Source organism: Ornithorhynchus anatinus, chromosome X1 (assembly GCF_004115215.2).
Source record: "Ornithorhynchus anatinus isolate Pmale09 chromosome X1, mOrnAna1.pri.v4, whole genome shotgun sequence".
NCBI classification, from domain to species: Eukaryota; Metazoa; Chordata; class Mammalia; order Monotremata; family Ornithorhynchidae; genus Ornithorhynchus; species Ornithorhynchus anatinus.
Window position 1 is genome coordinate 52,129,374 of NC_041749.1, and position 26,018 is coordinate 52,155,391.

General features: G+C 49.9%; 1 protein-coding gene across 2 annotated transcripts in view; it reads left to right on the top strand.

Annotated features, from left to right (window-relative positions):
- The first annotated feature begins 394 nt into the window (after positions 1-394).
- The window catches only part of TWF2 (twinfilin actin binding protein 2), a 38,243-nt gene continuing 12,619 nt past the window's right edge, over positions 395-26,018 (top strand). The window contains exons 1-2 of one of the 2 annotated variants that reach the window (XM_029051533.2): positions 395-554; positions 15,461-15,538. In XM_029051533.2, coding sequence (XP_028907366.1) covers positions 530-554; positions 15,461-15,538 — 103 coding nt within the window. In that variant the 5' untranslated portion in view covers positions 395-529. Of the gene's footprint in view, positions 555-15,448; positions 15,539-26,018 lie in introns of those variants that run through there. The other variant, XM_029051534.1, reaches the window with a different exon arrangement.

Here is a 26,018-nt window from a genome sequence, read left to right on the forward strand (position 1 = left end):
AGATAACTCACAGGAAGCACCCATGTCTTGGTCACACATGTGTTTTAGGTGTAACGGACATATGTAACACACGCAGTGATCAAACCTGTATGTCATACAAGTATCCTATTGGCAGCATACATACCAATCCCTTGGGTACATTAAATTGAGATATCGCGTGTGTGGCATGTCTATGTCACATCTGCACATCCCACCTATTTATCCTATACTTTTCAAACCCAGCATCTCGCACCCCTAAGCCTCGTTCGCGGCGAAGAGATCGAGCGCCTTTAGGTCTTCTCTGCGGAAGAGGTCCAGGGGCGGGTCCGGGTGTTGTCGAGAGGAGGAGGAGAGGGAATCAGTTCCAAAGCCCCGCCCCCAACTCCACCCCTTGGAGGGTGGGGTTCCGGAAGCCGGCGCGGAGGAGGGAACTGCGGCACCGCCCGGGAAGCAAGTGAAAGGCGACACTGCCGCCGTTATCGCCGACTGCCGCGCTGCATCCTCCGGAGCCCGAGTGAGCCCAGCCACACCAACCGTGCCGCAGTGAATCATGGCCCACCAGACGGGCATCCACGGTGAGAGGGCGGTGGGACCTGGGCATGAACTCCCCGCTGCTTCGGGGGCGAGAATGGCTGGAGGAGACGGGAGCCGCCTTGGGAGAGGTGGGGAAGCCAAATGTCTCTGAGGAAGTGGGGATCGGTCTGTGCCGGCTGCCTCGGGGCCGGGAGGGCGGCCACATCTCCCTCCAGGGTCGCCGCACCTCATCCAGGACCCCAGGACCTTCCTTTGGCTCTCCCGGCCCTACCAACGGCCACCCTCTAATCCTCCGTCCGCCCCTCCCTGCCTTCTTCTCCCTCCTTCTCCCCTCATCCCCGGTCCTTGCCTCAGCCTCCACCCGTACTTCCTCCATTTCTCCTCCCCCATTTTTGCTGCTCTCTGGAGATGCTCTGGTCTCTTCCTCCCTCCGGCAGAAGCGGAGCCCCTCCCACTTCCCCCCCTTCCTCCCCCCCACCTTCTTCCTTCCTCCCTTTTCCCTCCTTTACTCTTGGGCAACCTTCTTGTGCCCAAGGCCCAGTTTGTACCTGTGTCTGACCCTGCATGTGTATCTGTGGCTACCTGGTGGGTAGTTTACAAGTGTCTGTGCCCCTAGGGTTGTACATGTCTCTGTATGCGTATGTAATTAATAATGGTATTTAAGTGCTTGCTATGTGCCAAGCACTGTTCTAAGCGCTGGAGTAGATACAAGGCAATCAGCTTGTCCCACGTGGGGCTCAGTCTTAATCCCCACTTTACAGATGAGGTAACTGAGGCTCAGAGAATTTAAGCGGCTTTCCCAAGGTCACACAGCAGACAAGTGGCAGAACCCACGTCCTCCGACTCCCAAGCCTGAGATCTTTCCAATAAGCCACGCTGTACATCTCTGGATGTGCACACACCGTGTTGGAGAGATTCCGTGGGAACTACACTGGCCCTTAGCCCCGCTCCACCTCCAAATCCTACTAGCTTCCTAGCTCCAATCCCCCGGCCCCCCTAACGCACACACTCTCTCTCTCTCTCTCTCTCTCTCTCTCTCTCTCTTCCTCCCCCCCCCCCAGCTCTGAAGTTACCAAACCCCCAGGCCAGTAATTCAAGGTAAGGTAGTTTGGTTGCTTTACAGGGATCAGAAAGCTCCAGGTTGAGAGACTTCCTCTCCCCGACCCCTACCCCACCTATAGCTAGGTTTACCTGCCACTCTGAAGAGTTGCAGGAGAGAGAGAGAGAGTCTGGCTCAAAGGCAGAAGCTAGGATCTCAGAGAAGAGCCTTTAGATACCCTCATCATTCACTGCTTGGCTGTATGTGCAGGGAGTGGGAAAGGAGGCCCTGGGCCCAGCCACTCAACTTAATCATATTTATTGAGCACTTACTATGTACAGAGCAATGTACTAAGTGCTTGGGAGAGTATACTATAAAAGAGTTGGTAGACACAGTCCCTGCCTACACTGAGTTTATAGTCTACATCTTCCTTTTATGTTGTCAATGGTATTTGTTAAGCACTCACTGTGTGCCAAGCACTGTACTAAGCACTGTGGTAGATACAAGCAAATCAGGTTGGACACAGTCCATGTCCCACATGGGATTCAGAGTCTTAATCCTCATTTTACAGATGAAGCAAAGGAGACACAGAGAAGTGAAGTGACTTGCCCAAGGTCACATAGGAGACAAGTGGTGGAGTCAGGATTAGAACCCAGGTCCTTCTGACTCCCAAGCCCATGCCACACTTGGCCACACTGCTTCTCTTGACTGCTGGGTCCACTTGGGCAAGTCACTTAACTTCTCGGTGCCTCAGTTACCTCATCTGTAAAATGGGGATTAAGACTGTGAGCCCCACGTGGGACAACCTGATTCCCCTGTGTCTACCCCAGCTACCGCCCACCCTGCACGCTCCGCTCCTCTGCCGCCCACCTCCTCACCGTCCCTCGGTCTCGCCTATCCCGCCGTCGACCCCTGGGTCACGTCCTCCCGCGGTCCTGGAACGCCCTCCCTCCTCACCTCCGCCAAACTGATTCTCTTTCCCTCTTCAAAACCCTACTTAAAAATCACCTCCTCCAAGAGGCGTTCCCAGACTGAGCTCCTCTTCCCCCTCTACTCCCTCTGCCATCCCCCCTTTACCTCTCCGCAGCTAAAGCCTCATTTTCCCCTTTTCCCTCTGCTCCTCCACCTCTCCCTTCCCATCCCCACAGCACTGTACTCGTCCGCTCAACTGTATATATTTTCGTTACCCTATTTATTTTGTTAATGAATTGTACATCGCCTCGATTCTATTTAGTTGCCATTGTTTTTACGAGGATGTTCTTCCCCTTGACGCTGTTTATTGCCATTGTTCTCATCTGTCCGTCTCCCCCGATTAGACTGTAAGCCCGTCAAACGGCAGGGACTGTCTCTATCTGTTGCCGACTTGTTCATCCCAAGCGCTTAGTACAGTGCTCTGCACATAGTAAGCGCTCAATAAATACTATTGAATGAATGAATGAATACCCCAGCGCTTAGAACAGTGCTCGGCACATAGTAAGCGCTTAACAAATACCAACATTATTAGGTTCCTTCTCATTAAATGTAATCTGAGAGTCACTAGCCAGGGTCACCCCCCCCACTCACCCTTTGTCCATGTCCAGTGGGTGAGTGTCCATCAAACAATCTTTCCCCACACATAGCCTGGCCCTGCAACACTCCCCTCTTCCCATTGCACAGACAGAGAAGCAGAGGCCCAGCCTAAGGAATCTAGACCAGAGTTGCAGGTTGGGCTCTGAGTTTCCTGCACATCCTCTGTTTAGGGGAAGAGGCCCTGGGAATTACTGTTCAAGGTTAGGATGGTCTCACCTTTGAGGAAATCCCCTTCCCAGTCTTGTAGCCCCAGGGATTGTGCCAGAGAAAAGAGGAAATTCTGATAGTTTGGACAGGAGACAGCTCTGAATCATACTGAAGGTGGAGGGATGTCTGCTGAAGGCTCTCCACCTCCCCCACCCAAAAAAAAAAAAAAGATCGTGATCCTGCGTCTACAGAGAAGTCTGCCTAATGGAATGGTGGCTTCCTTTCCCACTCTTTTCTTCCTCATCCCTCCCTTCCCAATTTGGGCCTGTGCCTCACAGCATATAACTGCACCTGGGATACAAGAGAGCAGTATTCCCTAGCGGACATCTCTGTCTCAAGGAAGGTAAGGCAGGGGAGGAGCATGGAGCCAGGGACTAGAAGGCAGGAGACTCAGATTTGAATCCCAGCTCTGGCTTGCTGTGTGATGCTGAGCAAGTCACTTAACTCTCTCTGGTCCTCAATTTCTTCATCTGTAAAATGGGGATTAGCTAGATTGTGAACCTTTTCTGGGCAGGGACTGTACATGTCTATTCCAGCATGTAGCACAAAGTAAGTGCTTAACGAATGCCATAATTATAGGAAGCAGAGGCCTTACCGCCCCATTTTGTGTAAAGTAGCTCGCTCCTCATTCTTCTTCATGGCCCAGGGGGGAGGGGGGTATATTGAGCTGGCTTTACCCCAAACCCCAATTTTTGTAGAAACCTGAAAAGAAAACATTACTGCTCATACAGAAGGGGTTTTCTGGATGGCTGGAGCTAGGGTGGCTGGGCAGAGGTGAGAGATTCAGGAAGAGCCAAGCTACCCTGTAATGCTGATGGATCGATTAAGTTCCAAAAAAGCCATTTATTAAATAACTGGTAGTCGGAGAGGGAGGGAGGGTCAACGGTTGGGGAAAAGTCTCATGAGCATCATTTCTCCGGTCAGTTTTCAGCTACCCTCACCCCGGCCAACTGCCCCAACCTCAAACTCTCTAGGGATTCATCCAGCTCTAATAGCCATCATCCTCATCAGGGCAGCTTCCGAGTTTTCCGTCTCAGGTTAGGCTCAGCTGCCAGATTGTCAGATTCCATTATGTTCTGGTTGCTGCCACTTAGTGGTCTGACCGCATGCACTTCCCCAGCTGTCTTCCTTAGGAGACATCCACCCAGTGGCCACTTGCCCTTCTGGGGTCTTGGGGCTGTTTCCCTCTACATGATGGGATGGGCTGGTTGTCTTGGGGTGGGGAAAGTTGGCCTTCCTTCTAACAGGCTGTCAGACTCCCTCCCACCTCCATCTTTGGCCTCACTCTGCCAAACCTGACCCGTCTTTCCCTCTGTCCCAGCATCTGTGGCTCTGCAGATGCCCCTTGAAAATGCCGTGCCAGTAGCTAAGGAGCAAGTCCCCCTTATACCCTAGATGGGGTAGGCCCCCTTCTCTTCTAGAGCTTCTGGACTATGCAGATGTCTTTCTCTCTCCCTTTTGAAGGATTGCCTCACTTTCCAAGTAGAGAAACTGTAATCCAGACAAGGGACAAGATTTCCCCTGGACTAACCTGTGAGTCCAGGCTCCCAGCCCAGAGCTGAGACTCCTTAGATGCCCGGGTCCTCTTTAAGGGATCTAGCTTTGACTCAATTTCAGGGATCTGCCATTTTCTCCCTGATCCCTCCCCAGTCTATAGGCCCCAACCCTTTCCCCATCTCTCCCCCTCCAGGGTGCCGCCATCGGTCCCTGTCACTGGGGAAGCAGCATGGCCTAGAGGATAGTGCATGGGCTTGGAAGTCAGAAGGTCATGGGATCTAATACTGGCTCCGCCACTTGTCTGCTGTATGACCTTGGGCGAATCACTTTACTTCTCTGTGCCTCAGTTACCTCATCTGTAAAATGGGGCTTGAGACTGTGAGCCCCACATGGAAAAGGGACTGTGTCCAACCTGATTTGCTTGTATCCAACCCAGCGCTTAGTACAGTGCCTGGCACATAGTAAGCACTTAAAAAATGCCACTGGGGAGCCTGGGGCTCTCCAGTTCCTGGTGCAGGGTGCAGACCTCCTCCCTGCCCTGGGGCTTGGAGCCTTCAACTGCTTGAAGCTGGGTTGCGATTACCCAATTTACCTATTCTTAGTCCTCTGCTCTCCCCCACCCCTCCACCCGGAGGACTCAGAGGCTGTTGGGATCTGGAGGAGAGGAGGTTTTGTCCCCAGAGCTGTCAGAGCCAGGAGCTGATGTTAATTTTCCCTCCCCCTCTTCTAAATCAAGCTTTGCCCAGACTCCAGAGGCAATCTGTCTTTGCCTACAGCTGGGGTGGGATGTGTGATTCACATCCCACTGGGGTAGTTTGTGGGGTAGTTTGTGATTCAGCCTTTCACCTTCCCTGTGGAAAAATGAAAACCCTGGATTTGGGGAAGCCAAAGCTTCCTGCCTGGAGTGGGGAGAGAGCAGCCCTCATAGAAACTCATGTCTTCTGCCTTTCTAATTTTAATCTAAAAAATAACTTTTTTTTAAATTTAGACAAGGCCCAGTTGTTTAGTATCCGATGAGTTATGAGCCCCCTCCATTACTCGCACCCCTCCCAGTCTGGCCTTACTGAAGTTCACTCACCACCCCATCTCTCTCCTCACCCCACTGCTATTTCCTGGCTTGCAAGGGAAGAGAGGCTGTATTCCTGCTGGGCTAAGAGAAAGTAACTCCAGAAATTTAAATGTGGGCTAGATCACTTTTCCATCCTGCCCCTTCCCAAATTGACATGCAGTCTCTCCTAGATCTCTCTAGTCTGTAGCTAGTCTGTCTAGTCTGTCAGAAGGTAGGGCGATGGGTGTAATAATGTTAACATTAATAATAATAATAATTATGGTACTTGTTAAATGCTTACTATTTGCCAAGAACTGTGTCTCCCCCGATTAGACTGTAAGCCCGTCAAACGGCAGGGACTGTCTCTATCTGTTGCCGACTTGTTCATTCCAAGCGCTTAGTACAGTGCTCTGCACATAGTAAGCGCTCAATAAATACTATTGAATGAATACTAAGCATTGGGGTAGATAGGCCAATTTAGGTCAGATTTAGTACAATCCCTGTCCCTCATGAGCCCCATGTGAGACCTGATTTCCTTGTATCTACCCCAGTGCTTAGAACAGGGCTTGGCACATAGTAAGAACTTAACACGAACCATAATTATTAACTATCATCATTATTATTATTATTATTTAATCCCCATTTTACAGATGAGATAACTGCGGAACAGATAAGTTAAGGGACTTGCCCAAGGTCACTCAGCATACACATGACAGAGCTGGAATTAGAACCCAGGTCCTCTGTCTTCCAGGCCCATACTCTTTCCACTAGGTCTTTTGTCTTCCAGGTCCACTAGGTCATGCTGTTTCTCAAGCAGCGATGCCCTCAGGGACACCAGGGAAGAGAGGCCTTCTTCTGCCTCACCTAACTGTATCCCTGCACAGCTACCTTCTCCAGAAAACTGAGTTCCCTCTGTCTTCTGGGCTGGCAGGAAAAGGTTAGTTTTGGGGCCAGGGGCCAGGCTTGTGACTCAGTAGCTCCCAGACCTGATTCTCCCCAGTTCTGAATTCAGGCCAAGGACTGAGAGGGTGGGTGGTGAGGAACCTGAGGCCCAAAGCAAAAGGCTCCCTCCTGTGTCTCCCTATGGGACAGCTCCAGGTCATCCCCATTATCCCCACCCAGCTAATAGAGGCTGGCCACAGCATCTTTTCTAGTTTAAGAGGTGCAGTCACTTTCCTGAGCTGTGAATAATTCAAGTCACCAGAGCTGGGAAATCCCTTGGAAAGACTGTGCTTACCGAAAGATAATCTTGGCTGGGTCTGGATGCCAGATCCGATCCCCTCTTCCCCAATCCTGCCATGCCCCCATCTGCCCTCTTGTGCTCCCCACATCCCCAGGAAGGAAGATACTGGGCTACAACTGGCCTAGGGAACAGGTGTAAGGGCTCTAGCACAGTCCGGGGTCCTGACATCTCCCAGAGGGAAATCCAGAAGAAGACCTGAAGGGTTGAAGTCAGAGTTGCTCCTTGTTGCACCCCCTCTAGGATGATAAGCTCCTTGAAGACACAGTAGAATTGGTAGAAACAATCTCTGCCTAGGTACTCATCCCACCCTTCACCCTCCTAGCATTTATGTCCAAATCCTTATATTCTGTTCCTTCCCCTATCTGCAATTTATTTTAAAGTCTGTCTTCACCACTAGATTGTAAGCTCCTTGAGGGCACGGGTTGTGTCTACTTACTCAATTGTACTCTTTCAAACACTTAGTAATGATAATAATAATTATGGTATTCATTATGACTTACTATGTACCAGGCACTGTACTAAGCGCTGGGGTGGATACAAGCAAGTTGGGTTGGACTCAGTACCTGTCCCACATGGGGTTCACCATCTCGATCCCCATTTTACAGATGAGGTAACAGGGCAGAGAAGTGAAGCGACTTGCCCAAGGTCACACAGCAGACAATTGTGGAGTCAGGATTAGAACCCATGACGTCCTGACTCCCAGACCCATGCTCTATCCACTCTGCCTTGCTGCTTCCAGGACAGTGTTTTGTACACAGTAAGCACTCAGTAAATATGATTAATTGATTTGATGGATGAATCCCTCCTACTTAGACTGTGAGCCCCATGCGGGACAAGGACTGTGTCTTACCTAATTAACTTGTACCTATCCCAGTACCCGGAGCAGTGTTTAACACATTGTTGTTGTTGTCTTATGCTGTCGAGTCGTGTCCAACCCATAGTGATGCCATAGACACATCTCTCCCAGAACTCCCCACTTCCATCTGCAATCGTTCTGGTAGGGTATCCATAGAATTTTCTTGGTAAAAAATATGGAAGTGGTTTACTGCAGTAAACGAGTCTCTGCCCTCAACTCTCTCCTATGCTGCTGCTGCCCAGCAGAGGTGAGTTTTGACTTGTAGCAAATTGCCGTCCACTTGCTAGTCACTGGCCATGCTAGGAATGGAATGGGTATGCCTCTGCTTGACTCTCCCTCCTGTAGTCATGACTGTTAGAGTACTGGAAACTCTCCAGTTGTTACTCTGAGAGGGGTTTAACATGTAGTAAGTGCTTAACAAACACCATTTAAAAAAAAAAAGAGAGGGCCCGGAGATGAACTAAATGACTTTAGTTGTATATTCAATTACTCTTTGTCAATACGGGCCCTTAGAGCGTAAGCTTCTTGTGGGGAGGGAGTGTCTCATCTCTTGCTTCTGTACTAAAGAAAAGTTTAGTACAGTGCACTGCACCCTGTGCACACTCAAGTGTACTGTGTACTACTTGAGCACTATTGTATTAAGCAAATGAGAGAGAAAAACAGATAAATGAGATGTTCCCTGCGTGCAAGGAGCTTACACCCTTAATAGGGGGGATAGACATAGAAATATTTACAAATTGAGTAATCAAAATAAATAGTTGATTTCACTATTTCCAAATGCTGCTGGAGGGGTGTCCATAAATATGGAAGCACTAGAGTGGGTGTTTTGTTGATGTAACTTGGAGTATTGGGAGTTAATTGGGGAAAGCTTGCTGGAAGAGGTGGAATTTCAGAAGGGCTTTGAACTTGGTGAGAGTCGTACCCCTGTGGATTTGGGGAGGAGGGATTTCCAACACCAGGGGAACCCCATGAGTGAAAAGATGGAGGCGGGAGAGTTGCAAGCAAGATACACCTAAAAGGTTGTCCTGAGGGGAGTGAAGACAGTGTGTTGGGGAATAGTGGAAGAAAAGAGCAGATAGGTAAGGTGGGGCTAGATGTCGGAGAAGGCATTTATTTCCCCAAAAGGCATTTCTTTCAGAAGATGTAATCTGGGAAATCCCAGAGCACTGCTTTTTTCCCTGTCATGTGACTGAGCAATAAGACCATGAAAATGCCTTTCATGATGGGGCTGTTCTGGAGGAGACTGGACCTGGAGAGTGGTGATTCTCGTGTTCTGGACTTGGGGATGAGGTGGAAGTTTGGCTAGAGCATCTGGCATGTTACAGGGATCTAGTGAATGGTCATTTGCCCTCTCCCTTCACTGTCCCTCCTCCATCTCCCCCTCTCCCATTCTCCCACTGGCCCTGCTTGGCCTGTCTTTCTGTCCCTCCCTCAGCCTCACTCTGCTTTCCCTTCCAGCACATCTCCTGTCCCCTTGGCTGACCCTGGTCCATTTTGGAACACAGGGGTGAATAGTTATGAGTTGTAAATGTGAAACTGGAGTGGGCTGAACCTGGGGGCTGGAGCTGGGAGCTGGGCATGAAAGATTGATGGCGGTCATCTTAGGTTCCCCATGGAGTGAGTGAGGTGACTGAGGTACTCAGCGCAGCATCTGTTACCTACCCTGGATTATTGATGGGTTCGTGACGAGGCAGCTGAACCAGGGAAGTGGCTACTCTTAACCATGCCCACACATCCACTACATCCAGGGCTACATGTTGGTGGAGAGGATCTGAATCTGGAGCCATGCTCCTCTGTCTCAGCCAGGCCACGGACTTTGAGGACCATCTGGCAGTGTGACCATGTCACCAGACATCTGCTTCCTCCAGCTGGAAGTCTGAGGTTTCTGGTTTATTCCTGTGCCTGTTCTTGCTTGAGGTGGAGAGTGGCTATTAAAAGCCAGGACCATCGTTGAGTTCCCCATCAACTCCTGGGATTATCTTTCTCCTTCCACTTCTTTTTTTCCTCTCCTCTTCTCCCTCTCTACCCTTCTTCCTCTCCTGTTTTTCTGTCCCCCCTCCCCCTCAGCCTCTGTATTTCCTAAATTCTCTCCTCTCTTCCTGCCCCATTCATGCTCCCAGTCTTACACAGTGGTTGGTCTGTTGCCATGGAGACACACAGTGGGTGACTCTTTTTCAGAAGAGTGGAAGAAACACTGCTTTCTGCCTTACAGATCCTTAGCTACCAGTACCTTGGAAACAGCTTTGGACATTGGTTCAGGAAGCAGAACATATGACTCCTACTCCAGCTTCCCACCAGGTGCTTGGTGGCCTTGCCAGTGAGCCTCCTTCCCTCCCAAACTGACCCCTTGGAAGAGGAACGAAAAGGCAGAGGACTCTGCTTTCCAGGGATGTCAGCCCCATGTCCTAGGTCAGTTGCTGGTCAGAGTCATAGCCAAGCCCCTACTCCATCAGACCAGTCACTTCAAAAGCGTTCTGGAGCTCAGTGATTTCGCTGGTATTGAGCTCCAGCTCTGCACTAGCCGGCCCAGGTCTGAGCGGGTGCAATCAAGCCGAATGACCAAAGGAAAGTGTGGAGATGAGTCCCAGACTGCCGCTATGAGAGGGTTGGGGATCCTAGGACATGACCGCCCTGTTTGTTTGTCTGGCCCAGCTTGCTCACACCATGGCTGGGGGCCAGGAGCAGAGCTGTGAGCCGGGGCCTGACCACGTATGGGAAAGGGGCTATAAATATCCCAGCAACCTCACCTCAGAGGCGTGAACTGGGTGTCTGGTAGGGTCCTGAGTGGGGTGGTGGCCAGGGATCAGACAGGGACAGATAAACTGACCAGCGGGCATCCAGGAACATGGGCATCTATTTTACCAGGGGACAACGTGCTCATCTCCCTTTGGCATAGCCTCCTTGGGCTGGTAGGGTCCCCATATAGTCATCTCAGCCAACCCGCTGACTCCAGGCATGACACACTGATCAGCCAATCCATCAGTCAGTGGTTTTATTGGGAGCTAGGCACTGTACTGTACTAAGCGCTTGGGAGAGTAGAGCAGTAGCAAGTAGCACACATTCTCTGCCCTCAAGGAGTTTACAATCAAATGGGAGAGACAGACAAAAATTACTTTGAGAGAGAGAAGCCAGAGGAAGAACAAGACTAAAGCAGAAGGCAGTATCAACATGCCAGGACCAAACAGCTGAACAAAGAATGTACAGCTAAATATATAAATATATGAATGTACATGATGGGTGGGACCAGGATTAAAGTACGCAAGTTCTAAGCATGGGTGTTGGGCTGAGTGAGTTGTGAATTAATTGGGAAAGGCTTCCTGGAGGGGAGCGGAGTGGATATTGATTTTATGAGGGATATCTATTGTCTTTCAAGCTCTGTAGGAAGGAACTTCCTCAGATAACCCATTCCAGTGCTCCTCTCATCAATCAGTTAATGTATTTAATGAGCGCTTACTATGTGCGCAGCATAGATGAGAAGTCTTTCCTTGTGCCTGGCATTATTCCTTCCTGCTGTCATCTCTGTTTCACCTAGTCCTATCACTTCCCTGCCCACATTACATTTCCTCTATGTCTCAGGCTGGTGGTGAGAAGCAGCAGGAGGTCCCCAAATCCTCTACTGACCTCTTATCACAGGACCTTGAAACCATCTGCAGAGAGATTAATAACCCAGGAGATGTTTGGGGATCTAGGGATAGAGGTAAGAAGGGCAATGCTAAACTGTCAGGGAGGGCTGAGACATACATCATCCTCCTCATGCCCAGTGTGGGATCATATGGGGTCAGGTTTCCCTGGAAGAATTCAGAGTTCAGGGCCAGCCCTCAGACCTTTGTACAGAAAGCGGCAAGTCTATCCATTACAAGTGGCCAACTCCCTGTCTTCTCAGCTACTGGGTCCCACACTTGGCACATGATCTCTGGTCACTCTTCTATCATCCAAACTGCTTCCAAACGTCGTCTCATTGTTAACTGGAAGGGGAAGCCCCCTACCCCACTCCATCCCTGTGTGAGTGTGTGTTGAGGTGATTTGGTGTCTGGTTGAGTTTGCGGTCCCAGCTACTGTTTTCCTAAGATCCTTGGGGTTGGAGGACTCTGGGATTGTTATGCCCTGGGGACTTCAGTGAGTTTGGGTACTTGATTACCTGGAGAGATTAGAACAGATATATTTTCCTCTCCACCTCTTCTATTTTGACCTACTCAGTCTATATACCAACAACCACTTTATGCAGATGTTCAAGCCTAATGCAAGCATTCATTTTATTCATTGTTTGCTATAGTTGTCTGTATGTCTGGCTTTGTGAATGTCCACCTCAATGCTGCCCAGGCAATGTGGTCCCAGAGAGTAGGGCCCATTTCTGTCTCACTTCCTTTCATCATAACTTGGCCCTCCCTGTGTACTAGAGGAAGTGTGACCCTCTGGAAGTTTACATTCTAAAAAAAATACTGCTCTTTGTGGGAGTAAGGGGAAGTCAGATAAATATCTAAGAGGGTGAGAGTGGTTTTATTTGGCCTTTCTTCTGTGGATACCCAGGCTTCCAAGAGGTCTGAGATGTAAACCCCGACTTAGCTTGGAGGCATGTACATGTACATAAGGGGTGGGACTAGGATTAAAGTACACAAATGCAAAGGGTGGATGTTGTAAGCATGGGGAGTTATCCGGAAACGTCAGTGTCATAAGGCTGCAGCTCCTGGGGCCACCCTGGCCCTGTGGAAGGGGCGGTGTCCAGTGTCAGCTCCTAAGCTAAGGTGTTTGCTTCTTTACATCAAGATAGCTGCTGGCAACGGAATAAATCCCGGAAGGTGTCATATAGAGGAGGGAGAATCTGATCAGCCCTGTCCACTACTCCTCCAAGTCTGTGTGGTAGCCTTGGTCCTTTGGAGTTAACAGAGAGTGTCCAGAAGTTGCACATGACTTTGGGGTTGCTTGGGGATGTCTGAACTTATAAGTCACCCACTGTCCTGGAAGGTGAGCACACGGCCCTGGGCAGATCTGATCACTGATGATGGCTGGATGCCCCAGGGGTCGGGGGGTGGAAAGGGGCATCCAGCAGTGTGGCTCAGTGGAAAGAGCATGGGCTTTGGAGTCAGAGGTCATGAGTTCGAATCCCAGCTCTGCCACTTGTCAGCCATGTGACTGTGGGCAAGTCACTTAACTTCTCTGGGCCTCAGTTACCTCATCTGTAAAATGGGGATTAGGACTGTGAGCCCCACGTGGGACAACCTGATTGCCCTGTGTCTACCCCAGCGCTTAGAACAGTGCTCTGCACATAGTAAGCACTTAACAAATACAAACATTATTATTATTATTATTATTAAAGGGGAGAGACGGCTGAGGATTCTGCTCCTCCTCTAGGGGTGGTGAGAGGGAGAGTGGTGGGATTTTGTTTATGTAATAATAATAATAAGGGTATTTGTTAAGCGCTTACTCTGTGCCAAGCACCATAGTAAGCGCTGGGGTAGATACAAGATAATCAGGTCCCACATGAGGCTCACAGTCTAGTATGTATGTGCTAGGCTTCCCTTGGGAGCCAGAGCCAGCTGTTCTCCATTGCTGCTCGGGCTCAGGGACATAAGTCACATGTAGAATCCTGGGGCTGCAGCCAAGAGATAGCCCCTCTGCTTCCTGCTGGTGGCTTGGATATGGGAGTAAGGTTTCTGTGTGGAGAGACCAGCTTCTGTTTCCCTTGCCTTGTCTCTGCCCTCCCTGCCTAATAACAGTAGGCACTATGGTATTTTTTAAGCACTTACTATGTGCTAAGCACTGGGGTCAATGATACAGTCAGATCAAACACAATTCCTGGTCTCACAAAGGGCTCACAGCCTAAGGGGGTCTCCCTTAATCTCCATTTTACAGATGAGTAAACTGAGGCACAGAGATGGTAAGTAGCTTGGCTAAGGGCATACATACAGCAGGTGACAGAACTGGGATTAGAAACCAGGTCTCCTGACTCCCAGACTCATGCTCTTTCCTTTAAGCCATTCTGCTTCTCTGCATCTCTGCCCTCCCCCTTTAGTCTCCCCACAGGGGTGGGCAGCATGGCAATGGTGCCCAGGACCCTTCATGAGGGTGGAGATGATGATCTGCACCCCGTACTGAGGTTGGAATAGTTTGGGCTGGATATGCCCTATGACTGCCTGTTCATGTAGAGATGCCATATTGAGGCTGGAGCAGAATACTCTAGAGATGGTTTTGAGAGCTCACCTGAAACCCAAACAGAGGAGGCTCACTAAGCCAGAGAGGGGACTGGACAGGGATCAGACTGGAAGGTTACCCCTTAAGCACTTGATATTCATCCCACCCTCAGACCCACAGCACATACGTACATATCCATACACTTTGCCATTTCCCCGATCTGTAATTTATTTTACTATCTGACTTTCAGGAACGTAAGCTCCTTGTGGGCAGGGAGTGTATCTACCAGCTTTGGTCCTGGAATGCCCTCCCTCCTCACCTCTGACAATCTAATTCTCTTCCCCTCTTCACATCCCTACTTAAAGCTCACCTCCTCCAAGAGGCCTTCCCAGACTGAGCTCCCCCCTTTTTTCCCTCTGCTCCCTCTACCCCCCCCTTCACCTTTCCGCAGCTAAACCCTCTTCTCCCCCCTTTCCCTCTCCTCCTCCCCCTCTCCCGTCCCACCCCCTCAGCACTGAACTCGTCCGCTCAACTGTATATATCTTCATCACCCTATTTATTTTGTTTAATGAGATGTACATCACCCTGATTCTATTTATTTGCCATTGTTTTTATGATGTTCTTCCCTTTGACTCTATTACCATTGTTCTTGTCTGCCTGTCTCCTCCGATTAGACTGTAAGCCTGTCAAAGGGCAGGGACTGTCTCTATCTGTTGCCGATTTGTACATTCCAAGCGCTTAGTACAGTGCTCTGCACATAGTAAGTGCTCAATAAATACTGTTGAATGAATGAATGAGTATTATACTCCTCCAAGTGCTCAGTACAGTGCTCTGCCCACAGTAAAGCCTCAGTAAAACCACTGATTGATTGCTACTGCTGAACTTCACATAGTTTTTTCTCCCTGCTTAAAACTGTGGTCCCTGGGAAGACTGAAGGTAGGATGAAGGGATTCCCAGGATCCCCCTGGTGGATGTGAGGCCAGTCTGACAGTCCTCTCTTCTCCCTTCTTTCCTCCTGCTTCCCTTGGCCTTCCTTCCCCTCCCCCCTCGGGGCTTGGCAGGCTGAACTCTCTGTCACTTGAGCCATCCCAGCTGTACCCACACCACCATCAGCTAAATTTGGGAGATTATGTTCAGCCAGGCCTTGGATCGGTTTTCTGGAGTCACATGGGCCAGCTGGCCAGAGGTATTTATCGAGGGGCCCAGGAGACTGGGCTCAGTCCCGCCTGTGTCACCAGTTGCTGCTCCCTGTGAATCAGCCACTCCTTGGGAACTGGGTCTTCTGGATTCACGTCCCCTGAGGAATCAGATCTACAACTCACTCCCTATCTCTCACCACAATGTTTCTGATTCTTTCAGCTACCACCGAGTTAAAGGAGTTTTTTGCCAAGGCCCGAAGTGGCTCCATTCGCCTCATCAAAGTCATCATTGAGAATGGTGAGTTTCTACTGTCATCTGCCTCCCATCCCTAACCCCTCCTTGCTCTGACACCACTGTTGCTGCTGGGATAGCCTGGCCTAATGCAAGTAGTTTATTGCTATTGTTCTTGTCTGTCCGTCTCCCCGATTAGACTGTAAACCCGTCAAAGGGCAGGGACTGTCTCTATCTGTTACCGATTTGTACATTCCAAGCGCTTAGTACAGTGCTGTGCACATAGTAAGCACTCAATAAATACTATTGAATGAAGTGGCCGAGTCAGATAAAGAAGCTGGGTTTTGGACTCCCTTCCTACTCTTCTGCTTTCTTCACATTACCCGCTTCACTCTAGAGCCCAGGAGGGAGTTAAAGGGGGCATACTGTTGTCTCCTTCTAGACTTAGAAGCAGCATGGCCTAGTAGATAGAGCACAGGCCCAAGAGTCAGCAGGACCTGGGTTCTAATCCTAGCTCTGCCCCTTGTCTGCTGTGTGACCTTGGGCAAATTACGTAACTTCACCAAGCCTCAGTTACCTCATCTGTAAAATGGAGATTAAGACTGTGAGCCTTAAATGGGACAGGGACTGTGTCCAACACAATTATTTTGTATCTACCCCAGCACTTAGGATAGTGCCTGGCATATAATAAGTGTTCAACAAGTACCACTAATAATAATAATTGTTGGCAACTCTGTGGGCAAGTCTGTTATACTGTGCTCTCCCAAGCACCTAGCACAGGCCTTGGAGTTGGAAAGTCATGAGTTCTAATCTCAGCTCCTTGTCTGCTGTGTGACCTTGGGCAAGTCACTTGACTTCTCTGTGCCTCAGTTACCTCATCTGCAAATTGGGGATTGAGATTGTGAGCCCCATGTGGGACAGGGACTGTGTCCAACCTGCTTTGCTTGTATCTACACCAGTGCTTAGTACAGTACTTGGCACTTAACAAATGCCACAATTATTATTATATGGGAAGCAGAATGACATAGTGAATAGATCATGGGCCTGGGAGTCAGAAGGTCATGGGTTCTAATCACAGCTCTGCCGCTTGTCTGTTGTGTGACCTTGGGCAAGTCACTTAACTTCTCTGTGCCTCAGTTACCTCATCTGTAAAATGGGGATCAAGACTGTAAGCCCCACGTGGGACAGGGACTGGGTGCAATTCAATTTGCCTGCATCCACCTCAGCACTTTGCCGGGTACATAGTAAGCACTTCACAAATACCATAATTGAGAAGCAGCATGGCATAGTGGATAGAACACGGGCCTGGGAGTCAGAAGGTCATGGATTCTCATCCTAGCTACACCACTTGTCTGCTGTGTGACTTGGGGCAAGTCTCTTCACTTCTCTGTGCCTCAGTTAAAATGCAGATGGAGACTGGTGAGCCACATGCAGGACAGGGACTGTGTCCAACCCAATTTGCTTGAATCCCCCCCAGCGCTTAGTACAGTGCCTGGCACATAGTAAGGTCTTAACAAATGACATAATTATTTTGATTATAATAGTAATAATCATAATAATTGTCATTTAAGTTACAGTGCACTGAACACAGTAAGTGCTCAATAAATATAATTGATAAATTGATACTATTGAATAGGATTTCCCATGAGGCCAAAGCTACTTGAGCCTGTTGTGGGGGGGAAGTAGGGGGAATAATGTGGAAGTGAGCTTCACCTGTCACTGTAGTGAGGAGCTAGGGGTGGCTCTGGTCTCCGATCCCAGGAAACATGCTTTGGGGGCAAGATTTGCCAAGTGATAGAATGTTTGAGGTATTCAGAGCCACTGCAACAGGGAGTGGGCTTCCCCTCTTCTCAGGCTGGGTGAGGTGGGGGAGGGAGCTGATCCTTAGGGGAAGTGGGCATCAAGTTGCATTGTTTGGCCTCTGTCCCATTCCCATTGGTTCCCCGTCCTGACTGGTGAGGGCCCCAGGCTCTCTGCCCTCTGCCATTTCCTACAGGCTTATGCTGATGATAATGATGCTGACTCCCTGAGTATGGAGCCAGTGGAGCTGACTCCTAGGCAAAGGAACAGGAAGGTGGACAGGGGCTGTGAAGAGCCCAACTGAGAGAGCCTGGATTTGGTTCCTCTAAGTGGAAACCTTGGCAATCTGGTGTTGGGAAGGCTCTCTCTAGAGCTATACAAAGCCCTAGTCTCCATGTGGCATCTGTACTCTTCACTGGACTGTGAGAGACAGAGTCAGACTCTGGATGAGGTGCAGTGAGAGGGGAGAAGTAAGGGCAAGGTGATGTGGAAGATGTGGCCAAGGTGATGTGGAAGATGTGGCCCATTAAACCTTGTAACCCCCACATGACTGTGTTGCCGGAGACAGTGCTGAAGGTAGAGGTGTCTTCTTGCACCACAGCTGATCATGATGTTAGTGGGGGAGGAGGAAGCAGTGTTAGGTAGTGAGGGACCCAGGGTGGGGCTGAGCTGAGCCAAACGTATTTAGATCTGTGCCTCTTTATCCCACTCCAGACCCACAGGAGGTAGGGGCAGAGGGAAAGGAGGTGAAGCCAGAGATGAGGAGAAAGAGTAGCAGCAGGATTTTTTTTTATGATATTAAGTACTTATTATGTTCTAGGCACTGTACTAAATGCTGAGATAGATAAATGGTAATCAGGTTGGACATGCTCCACGTCCCACATGGGGCTCACAGTTTTACTCCTCATTTTACAGATGAGGTAACTGAGGCCCAGAGAAGTTAAGTGGCTTGCCCAAGGTCACCCAGTAGAAAGTGTTAGAGTCTAGATTAGAACCCAGGTCCTTCTGACTTTCAGGCCCATGGTCTATCCACTAGGTCATGCTGCTTCTTGTTATTGGAGGAGAGTTGACAGGAAGGAGAGAGAGCTGGCCAGGGAGCTGTGAAACTGGGGAAGTGTGGGGATGAGCCAGGTGAAAACTGGGTTGCTGTTTTGAAATGGAGCTGGGGGGTGGGGGTCTGCCATTTCTGGGGTTTGGGGTTTGGGTTGGGGGTGTGTTTGCAATTTCTGTGAGGCAGGTGGAGGGAGCCTACCATTTTGGGATGGGAATCTGACATTTTGGAGGGAACTCTCTGCTGTTTAGGATCTGTTTTCTGTTATTTCAGGGGGAGGTTCTTCCTTCAGGAAGGGAGAAGGGTCAAGGCAAGTTGTGATTTTGTGTTCTCTTCTCTCCCCACCAAATGGGACCAGGGAGGCTTGGCTCTGGCCTCCTGCTGACCAGTGCCTGGGCAAAAGAGACTGCAGTTAAGAGACCACCCAGGCTTGGTCTACGAGCTGAGCTTGGGCCGATAAGAAAAAACTGACTCAGGTTTAGGCTGGGCCCAGGCTTGGCTATAGTCCCCTATTTGGGCTGAATGTCAGGACCCTCATCCTCACCTGACCTCACCTGACCTGAGCCAAGCTCCAGGAGTATGGGATCAGTCCTCAATTTGACTCCCAACAGCCTTAACCAACTTGCTGAGGAGAACAGACCACACAAGTGTGCAGCCTCATATCAAATTTACAGTTGCCCCTGAATGGCTGATAATGATAATGATAATAATGATGGTATTTGTTAAGCTTTTACTATGTGCCAAACACTGTTCTAAGCACTGGGGTAGATACAAGGTAATCAGGTTGTCCCATGTGGGGCTCCATTTTACAGATGAGGTAACCGTGGCATAGAGAAGTTAAGTGACTTGCCCAGAATCACCCAGCAGACAAGTGGCGGAGGTGGAATTAGAACCCACGACCTATGACTCCCAAGCCCGTGCTCTTTCCACTAAGCCATGCTGTTTGCCCCAGGTGGTATACTGAGCAATAGTGCTAGTCCCCCTCCAGCCCTATGAGGTCTGAAATGGGGCCATAGTTGTCCAAGTTCAGCCAGCCTTTTCCCCAGGCCTGGTTTGGGCCAGTGAGGAGATAGAGAAGCAGCGTGGCTTGGGAGTCAGAGGTCATGGGTTCTAATCCTGGCTCCGCTGCTTGCCAGCTGTGTGACTTTGGGCAAGTCACTTCACTTCTCTGTGCCTCAGTTACCTCATCTGTAAAATGGGGATTAAAACAGTGAGCCCCATGTGGGACAACCTGATCACCTTGTATCACCCCCAGCGCTTACAAAAGTGCTTTACACATAGTAAGTGCTTAACAAATGCCAGCATTATTATTATGTCAAGCCAGGGTCCAACAGACATTACCTCATCGATGTCTCCTGCTGTTTCTGTCCTGGGCTTGCCAGTCCTAGGCAGAGCACGCTAATTAGGGAGAGGGGCCAAGAAGTGGAGTCAGGTAATAGTAATAGTATTTTTTAGGCACTTGCTATGTGCAAAACTCTACCAAGCACTGAGAAAGAATACACAAGTGGGAATTAGACAGGGTCCCTGGCTCTCCAGGGGCTCACCATCTAAAAAGACTAAAAGTAGGAAAAGGGGACTGGTGACAGACACATAAGGGAAAAATAAACCAAGAAGAACAAAAACAACATAAAAGCCAAGGACAGGGATGTTGTGCAGAGGCCAGGCACTACTGGATTCAGGCTGGGGTCTAAAATTTCAACTCTGGCAGAACCCAGGAGCAAATTTAGGGTTCTGTCTCTTAGTTCTAGATTGATTTGGCCCCAGAGAGGGGATCAGAGCCTGAGAGGTGGGAGCCAGGGGGAAAGGGGAAAGGACAACCTGATTCTCAGTCCAGCTTGTAGACATGTCCCAGTCCCCCTTTTCTTTATGGGGGGGGGGGGGGTTTGGGAGCTTGGACTTCTGCAGCACCTTGGTGCTAGTGACAGAGGGCTGTGGGCTCTGAAGAGGTAGCACTGGACCAGGCTCAGAGGAGAATTGGCAGTCGGTAATGGAATGCAGAGACCAGAGAAACCCAGTTAGATTGATGGATTTGAGAACTTCATTCATTCAGTCATATTTATTGAGCGCTTACTGTGTGTAGAGCACTATACTAAGCACTTGGAATGTACAATTTGGCAACAGATAGAGACAATCCCTGCCCAATAACATGCTCACAGTCTAAATGGGGGAGACAGCAAAACAAAGCAGAACAAAACAAAACAAGTAGTCTGGCGTAAATATCATCAAGATAAATAGAATCATAGATATATACACATCATTAACAAACTAAATAGAGTAATAAATAATATATACAAATGAGCACAGTGCTGTGGTGAGGGGAAGGGGGAAGAGCAGAGGGAGGGAGTAGGGGGAATGGTGAGGGGAGGAGGAGCAGAGGGAAAGGGAGGGCTCAGTCTGGGAAGGCCTCCTGGAGGAGGTGAGCTCTCAGTAGGGCTTTGAAGAGGGGAAGAGAGTTAATTTGGCAGATGTGAGGAGGGAGGGCATTCCACGACAACAGTAGCACATGGGCCAGAGGTCGACAGTGGGACAAGCACGAATGGAGGACCATGAGGAGGTGAGCGGCAGAGGAGCGGAGTGTACAGGGTGGGCAGTAGAAGGAGAGAAGGGAAGTGAGGTAGGAGGGGGCAAGGTGATGGAGAGCTTTGAAGCTAAAAGTGAAGAGTTTCTGCTACATGCGAAAGTTGATAGGCAACCACTGGAGGTTTTTGAGGAGGGGAGTGATATGCCCAGAATGTTTCTGTAGGAAGATGATCTGGGCCACGAAGTGAAGAATAGACTGGAGTGGGGAGAGACAGGAGGAAGGGAGATCAGAGAGGAGGCTGACACAATTATCCAGTCGGGATATTATGAGAGCTTGTACCAGCAAGGTGTTCGTTTGGATGGAGAGGAAAGGGCAGATTTTGGCGATATTGTGAAGGCGAGACCGGTAGGTGTTGGTGACAGATTGGATGTGTGGGGTGAATGAGAGAGCAGAGTCAAGGATGACACCAAGGTTGCGGATCTGTGAGACATGAAGGATGGTAGTGCTGTCCACAATGACAGGGAAGTCAGGGAGAGGACAGGGTTTGGGAGGGAAGATAAGGAGTTCAGGGTCTTGAGAGTGGAAGCTGAAAGGTTACCCATGGTCAGTTCTGATGAGTGATGGTAGTGTAATGAGATGGAGAGACTAGCTCTGGAGATGATTTCTCAGCTATGGGGAAGGATTACCTTGGTGGCGGGAAAGCAGGGAGCTGAGGCCATAGAGCTAGAGTAAAGGTGGAAACATCAGAGCAGGGTTGAGAGGAACAGCCACTTGTCTCTAGGGACTTGGGGACAACAGAGTTTTGAGTGGAGCAGTCTTACCTGCCATCAGCTTTCTCTGGAATGGAGGGTGAATGGCCCCTGATGAGTGAGCACCAGCCAAGTGCCCAGCCAACTGGGGGTCATCTCCAAGTGTGCCCTCCCCATAGGGGGACACTGAGGACAGTATCCCACATGTCTGTGTCTGGTGAGTTGTCACAAAGCAGGCCTGGAAATGGGCATTGTCCCTGCCCCATGTCTATCAGCTGGAATAGCTTCCAGGGGGTGAGTGGGAGGTCTAGTTCTCCAGGGAATTGGGGAGGGGAAGGGCCATGCTGGGATCTGACAAGGGGGAGGAGGGTCCCCTTCTGCTTCCTCCTTCTGTTATAGGGCTCTAAAGTCACTCCTGACAAAAGAGAAGGCTGGGAGGCCTGGCTTCTCCCGGGAGGAGCCTGGGGCCATCTGGTCCCTGCGGAAGCAAGACAGGTCCTGGTCCAGAGCTGAGCCCCCACTAGCTAGGCCAGGTTAAGCTCTGGAAGGTGGAGTTAGGATGTGGGTGGGAGACACCTGGGGTCCGGTGCTGCAAGTCGGAGCCCTGCAGCAGTTGAGGAAGGGGTTCCATGCCCCAGGTTGAGGGTCTGTAGGGGACTCAAATGCCACCCCTTCCACTTGCGCTGCAGACCCCATTCCCTCCCACCTTATAAAAACTCTCACCCCGTCCCTCCTCCCCTCCTTAACTTCCATCTTCAACCGCTCACTTTCCAACGGCTTCTTCCCCTCTGCCTTCAAACATGCCCACATCTCCCTCATCCTAAAAAAATCCTCCCTTGACCCCACAGCCCCCTCTAGTTATCACCCCATCTCCCTCCTACCCTTCCTTTCCAAACTCCTGGATTGAGTCGTCTACACTCGGTGCCTCAAATTCCTCTCCTCCTGCTCTCTCCTGGACCGCCTCCAGTCTGGCTTCTGTCCCCTCCACTCCACTGAAACTGCCGTTTCAAAGGTCACCAATGACCCCCTTCTTGCCAAATCCAACAACTCCTACTCTATTCAATAGTATTTATTGAGCGCTTACTATGTGTAGAGCACTGTAATCGCTTGGAGTGTACAATTCGGCATCAGATAGGAACAATCCCTGCCCAATAACGGGCTCACAGTCTCCTCGACCTCTCAGCTGTCTTTGACACGGTCGCTCATCCCCTTCACCTCAAGAAGTTATCCAACCTTGGCTTCACTGACTGTATCCTCTCTTGGCTCTCCTCTCATCTCTCTGGCCATTCATTCTCAGTCTCCTTTGCGGGCTCCTCTTCCCACTCCCATCCCCTAACTGTAGGGCTTCCTCAAGGGTCAGTTCTTGGTCCCCTTCTGTTCGCCATCTATACTCACTCCCTTGGTGAACTCATTCACTCCCACAGCTTCAACTATCATCTTTACACAGATGATACCCAAATCTACATCTCCTCCCCTGTTCTCTCTCCCTCCCTCCAGGCTCGCATCTCCTCCTGCCTTCAGGACATCTCCACCTGGATGTCTGCCTGCCTCCTAAAACTCAACATGTCCAAGACTGAGCTTCTTATCTTCCCCCCACAAATTCCGTCCTCTCCCTGACTTTCCCATCACTGTGGACCATCCTTCCCGTCTCACAAGCCCTCAACCGTGGTGTCATCCTTGACTCTGCTCTGTCATTCACTCTACACATCCAATTCATCACCAAAACCTGCCGTTCTCACCTTCACCACATCTCCAAGATCCACCCTTTCCTTTCCATCCAAACCGCTACCATATTAGTATAATCACTCATATCCCAATTGGATTACTGCATCAGCATCCTTTCTGATCTCCCAACCTCCTGTCTATCCCCACTTAAGTCTATACTTCACTCTGCTGCCCGGATTATCTTTCTACAGAAACGTTCTGGGCATGTCACCCTCCATCCTCAAAAATCTCCAGTGGTTGCCTATCAACCTTCGAATCAAGCAAAAACTCCTCACTATTGGCTTCAAAGCTCGCCAACACCTTGCCCCCTCCTACCTCACCTCCCTTCTCTCCTTCTACATACCAACCCACACACTCCGCTCCTGTAGTGTTAACCTTCTCACTGTGCCTCGTTCTTACCTGCCCCAACGTCAACCCATGGCCCACACCCTACCTCTGGCCTGGAGTGCCCTCCCTCCTCAAATCTGCCAACGTAGCACACTTCCCCCCTTCAAAGCCCTACTGAAAGCTCACCTCCTCCAGGAGGCCTTCCCAGACTAAGCTCCCTTTTTCCTCTGCTCCCCCTCCCTTCCCCATCACCCTGACTCGCTCCCTTTGCTCTACCCCCCTCCCTGCCCCACAGCACTTGTGTATATATGTATGTATTTATAATTATAATTCTATTTATTTTTATTAATGTGTATATATTGATAATTCTATTCATTTATAATGATGCTATTGATGCCTGTTTACTTGTTTTGATGTCTTTCTCCTCCTTCTAGCCTGTGAGCCCATAGTGGGCAAGGATTGTCTCTGTTCCTGAATTGTACTTTCCAAGCGCTTAGTACAGTGCTTTGCACACAGTAAGCACTCAATAAATATGATTGAATTAATGAATGAACCTCCAGGCACCTTCTGCCTCAACCCAAACACTGTGGCCTGGCCTCCCCAGCTCCCATTGTATCAAATGCAAAACTTTGGGGCCTGGGCTGGGCTCTAGCATAAGGACAGTTCTCTCCCTAAGGGGCAGAACCTGCCCGCTTCAAACAGTTTTGCAGATGAGGCAACTGCCTTGGGGCACAATATCAAAGTGGGTGGCAGCAGTGGCATAGGCACAGTGTTGGAAGGGGCAGCAGTTTGGCAGAGTTCAGGGGCCAGGGTCAGGGAGAGCAAGAATTTCAAAGCTGTCCATTCTGCTCCTTATCAACAGTTTAGAAGAAAGACATAGCTAAACTATAAGCTATAACTGTTTAAGTGCAGGGATTATGTCTACTTTACTGGACTCTCCCAAGCACTTAATACAGTGTTCTGCATACAGTAAGCACTCAACAAATACCACTGATTAATTAAAGGGTGAAGCAATCTGCTAGAAATGCTTTGGGATTCTCTATCAATTTCAGTTGTCCAGGCTTTCCCTGCTCCCATTGAGTCTGGTTAAATTAGTTTTCTGCACTTAAAGCCAATACCACCTGGACCCTAGAAAGAAGGGGGCCTGGAGAGGAGCACAGTCTGGTGGAGCTTTCGTTGCCCCTGAGTTTCTCAGCTCTCCAGAGTTCCAGACCTTGGGATTGGAGGATTGGAGGAAAGAGGCAGGAAAGGGAGGTCGGGGTTGCTCTATGGAGATGGAAAATTGGGGAGGAATCCTCATAGAGTTCAGAAAGGGCAGTCTGTTAGGTACAACCCCCGTCCAGGGCACAGTGAGGCCCAAGTTCTAACCAGGCTCCATTACTGCTTCACCCTAGCCCAGGGTTGTGTATTATCCCTTCTGCCATGTGGGTGTGGCACTGACCGCATTAGCAGCCAAGTACTTCCAGATGGGAAGAGGGTAGGGTTGGAAGGGCACAGGCCTGAGCTAAGTGGGGAGTGAGACCCAAGCAGTTGTGTTCTAAGAGCTGGGAGCAGGAGCCTAGAATGAGGGCTTAGTGAAAAAGAATGGAAGGAGTTGGCCCCGGGAAGTGGGCCAATGCAAGGATCACTGCTTCACTTTCCTTTCGTATTTCAGAATTCTCTACCACCTTCCTCTCCAAATACCTCCCTTGCACCCTTGTTCCCCTTTAAGCTAGAGTGACGGTTACTCCTGGGTTCATTTCCCTAGATCCTTTGACCCCTCTTGGACTGACCTCAAACCAGGCACCGAGTGGTGAAACTCCGAGTGCTGGCAGGGGGACAAGCAGCTGCCTCCAAGAAGTATCTGGGAGCAGGGTGAGCTCCAGGATAGGAGGGGCCAGGCTGAGTCTCTCTGAAAACCAGCTTGCCTTTCCATTTTCATTTCCTTGGTAAAGGGAGGCTTCTTTTCCCACTGCAGTAGGTCCTTTGAGCAGGGAGTGGTAGGGGCAGGGGAGGGGAAGCATCTTGGAACCCCGAGTCTAGGATTTGGATTTTAGGCAAATGAGCCCTCCTTTCCCTTCCCTGACCCCTTTGGGAACAGCTTTATGAAACCCTGAAGAAACTCAGGCTCTGAGCTGCTCTATTCCCACAGTCAATCAATCACAATTTTGCCTTTTGTTCACCTTTTAACAGGCTAGTTCCCTAGGTCCTATTTAGGGTGTGGTGCTAGGGAGTCCCCACACTTTGCTTCTCTCTCAGGTGAAGCCTCCCAAGTCTGTGAGTCCAGGCTCCTGCATTCCAATTTCAACTCCGTCCCCACCTCCATCTGGGCTCTGAAGTTGTAGACTTCAATCATGTCCCCTCTCAGGCTGTTAATCCTAACTTTCAATTTCA